The sequence below is a fragment of the Mandrillus leucophaeus genome, unplaced genomic scaffold, assembly GCF_000951045.1.
Source record: "Mandrillus leucophaeus isolate KB7577 unplaced genomic scaffold, Mleu.le_1.0 Scaffold168, whole genome shotgun sequence".
NCBI lineage: Eukaryota > Metazoa > Chordata > Mammalia > Primates > Cercopithecidae > Mandrillus > Mandrillus leucophaeus.
In genome coordinates this window covers 1,653,491-1,656,521 of record NW_012101676.1, presented here as the reverse complement: position 1 = coordinate 1,656,521, position 3,031 = coordinate 1,653,491, and the positions used below count along the sequence as shown (strand labels likewise).

Genomic DNA, 3,031 nt, shown 5'->3' with positions numbered 1-3,031 from the left:
AGAAGCTGCTTACTAGGAACTAAGGGTGACAAATACACTAACAGGAAGCAGCAGCTCTCCTGTGACCTGCTCCTTTCTATATGACTCCATTAGAAAAGGATGCAATGTTACCTACAAAGGCTATGACGAGAAGAATTCGAAACCCTGTGAAAAACCACTCTCTGTGGCCATGCAGGCTTCTCAGAATAAACTCCACAACTGTCCGTCCATCTGTCTCCTTGTATGTTTCCATTGTGTGCATGGGTTGTTAGTGGATGTGTGTTGAGAGAAGTGTGTATGGATGGACGCATGGATGGATGGATGGATATATTTGTTTATGTGCCTGTGTGAATACTTCTATGCTCAGTTATAATTAAACAAAGACACACGTGTGCATAACTCACCTTTCATTGATACGTGCCTCCAGGTTCGTGCCTGATAATTCATTTGTGGGTGGACTGGAGGATGATAAAAGAGCACAGTCAGACAGGAGACACAATTCCAAATTCACTTTTCTGGTAAAACTCGTTTTCATTACTCTGCACATAAACCAGTTAAGTTCTGACTATTCATGTGTATAGCACTATTTGGTTCTGAAATGTCATTTTTTATTAGAAAGGAGGATTTATAGGATGGCAATCAACATCTTAGGCTAGGGAAAATCATAATGCTTCCAGATTTAAATAAATCTCTTTGTCATGTCCTCAGTCCCAGTGCCTGACAGCCTGCGTGGTGGCAGTTATTTCAAACTAAACCTTTGTGTGGAGGTAGTCAGCCCTCTTATTCCACTAAATGTGCTGCCTCGAAGGCCCTCCGTTACTCCTTTACTTGATCATCTCTCTTGGTCCACAAGTAGGGTAAAGTAACTGCAGGTCTGAGTCAAGGACACAACCCAGTATGATGGTATTTGGAGTATGGAGTATCACCCTATATTGTGGCAGAGTTCGGCAGGGTCGAAAACATTTCTAGGGTTGTTAGCTTTTTTCTCTTCTCCGGAGGTCTTCACTACTCTCTGTCCCCCGCTATCCTTTTCTGTTTCCAAAGAGGATTCTCTGCTGTCCTCAGCCATTGTAATAAGGTCTCACATATAGGCAGTCTGAAAATTATTTTTGGGCCGGGCACGGTGGCTCAAGCCTGTAATCCCAGCACTTTGGGAGGCCGAGATGGGTGGATCACGAGGTCAGGAGATCGAGACCATCCTGGCTAACACAGTGAAACCCCGTCTCTACTAAGAAATACAAAAAAAACTAGCCGGGCGAGGTGGCAGGCGCCTGTAGTCCCAGCTACTCGGGAGGCTGAGGCAGGAGAATGGCGTGAACCCGGGAGGCGGAGCTTGCAGTGAGCTGAGATCCGGCCACTGCACTCCAGCCTGGGCTACAGAGCGAGACTCCGTCTCAAAAAAAAAAATTATTTTTGATTGTTACTCAGAGTATGAAACAGACTAGTAAGAAAAATCATTCTTCTTATTATGTGGTCATCTTTTCTCTAAATTCATTGAAGAAGCCATAAAGGCACCTTCATTTCCTATAGTGAGATCACGTAGACACATGTAACAGTTTTTTGTTTTTCCGTTAATGTCCTTGAACCTTCCCTAATCTCAACCTGTATATTTCTCTGCAGTACCTGTGGGTACATGCCTTGATTTAATATGAATGCATATAGGTATATGTAAATGGTATATAATTGTTTCCTCCTATGCTCATATATCCTTATATCTATATTGATTGATTTCTGTCTCACAGTTCACCGATAGCTCCATTCCAGGGTACAGATTTGAATTTTTTTTTTTTTTTTTTTTGATACAGAGTCTTGCTCTGTCGCCCAGGCTGGAGGGCAGCGGCCGGATCTCAGCTCACTGCAAGCTCCGCCTCCCGGGTTTACGCCATTCTCCTGCCTCAGCCTCCCGAGTAGCTGGGACTACAGGCGCCTGCCACCTCGCCCGGCTAGTTTTTTTGTATTTTTTAGTAGAGACGGTTTAACCGTATTAGCCAGGATAGTCTCGATCTCCTGACCTCGTGATCCGCCCGTCTTGGCCTCCCAAAGTGCTGGGATTACAGGCTTCAGCCACCATGCCCAGCCTTGATTTGAATTTAGACTTGGCAGTGCTACAGAATTTACATATATATATATATATAGTCCAACACCAGTATGACATCCTAGACTTCACTTTCAGGTTTGAATTACTCACAAGTGATGTTTAGTTGCTACAATTGAATGAAGCACAAAGCAAGCATTTGGGGGTTTACTTTAATTCAAATTCAGCCGCAGTTTCTACATACAAATTCCTTTGACCTCATCTAATTTCCTCATACTAAAATCCCTTCATCAGTGCCCTGTTTTCACCATCACAGGTGTCTTCTCTGCTCTCACACAGGGTCAGGAAACTGCTCCGTATAATGTGGTGATGGGTGTGGGCTTGTGTTGTTAGCCTCACATGGTGGTAGAGCTCTGGGTGTGAGGAACGCTGCCAGGCCATTAGCTCTGCTGTTTTCCCCTCACGGCTCCACTGCTCCCTGCCCACTGCTCCCTGCTCACTGCTCTGCATAGGATTTTCTTCCCTTGGCCCACTCTAGTATGTCTCATATACAGGAAATCTGACTTTCCCAAGTATGTGCCTGCTACTAAGGGTGACAAGACAATAACAAGAAGTTTCCCTTTTTTGACCTGTTCCTTTTATCCAATTTAATCAAAAAGTTGGATGAGGGACCTGCAGGGCCTATAGTGAGATTTACAAACAGTGTAAAAGACATTCTGTATGGCCTTGGATGATCCTGACAGTAAAGCACATAGTCGTCATCTTTCTCTCTGTTGTTTCTCTCTCTCTCTTTTCTCTCTCTCTCTCTCCCTGTGTTTGTGTGTCTAGACAGAAGTATGCATATGTATTTCTTCACATACATAGTTCTTTACATATTTATGTATATATAATTTATAATTCACATTTCATTGGTGGTTGTATCATAGGTTATTGATGTCGATTCATCTGTATGCAGGCTAAAGGAATATAAAAGTAGATAGTTGGACACACATGTAATTCTAAACTTACTTTTTGGAT

General features: G+C 43.3%; 1 protein-coding gene across 2 annotated transcripts in view; it reads right to left on the bottom strand.

The window, feature by feature from the left end:
- The window catches only part of TPTE2 (transmembrane phosphoinositide 3-phosphatase and tensin homolog 2), a 113,834-nt gene that overhangs the window by 106,509 nt on the left and 4,294 nt on the right, over nt 1-3,031 (bottom strand). For both annotated transcript variants that reach the window (XM_011976532.1, XM_011976533.1), the window contains one exon: nt 384-437. In XM_011976532.1, the coding sequence (XP_011831922.1) occupies nt 384-437 (54 nt within the window). The remainder of the gene's footprint in view (nt 1-383; nt 438-3,031) is intronic.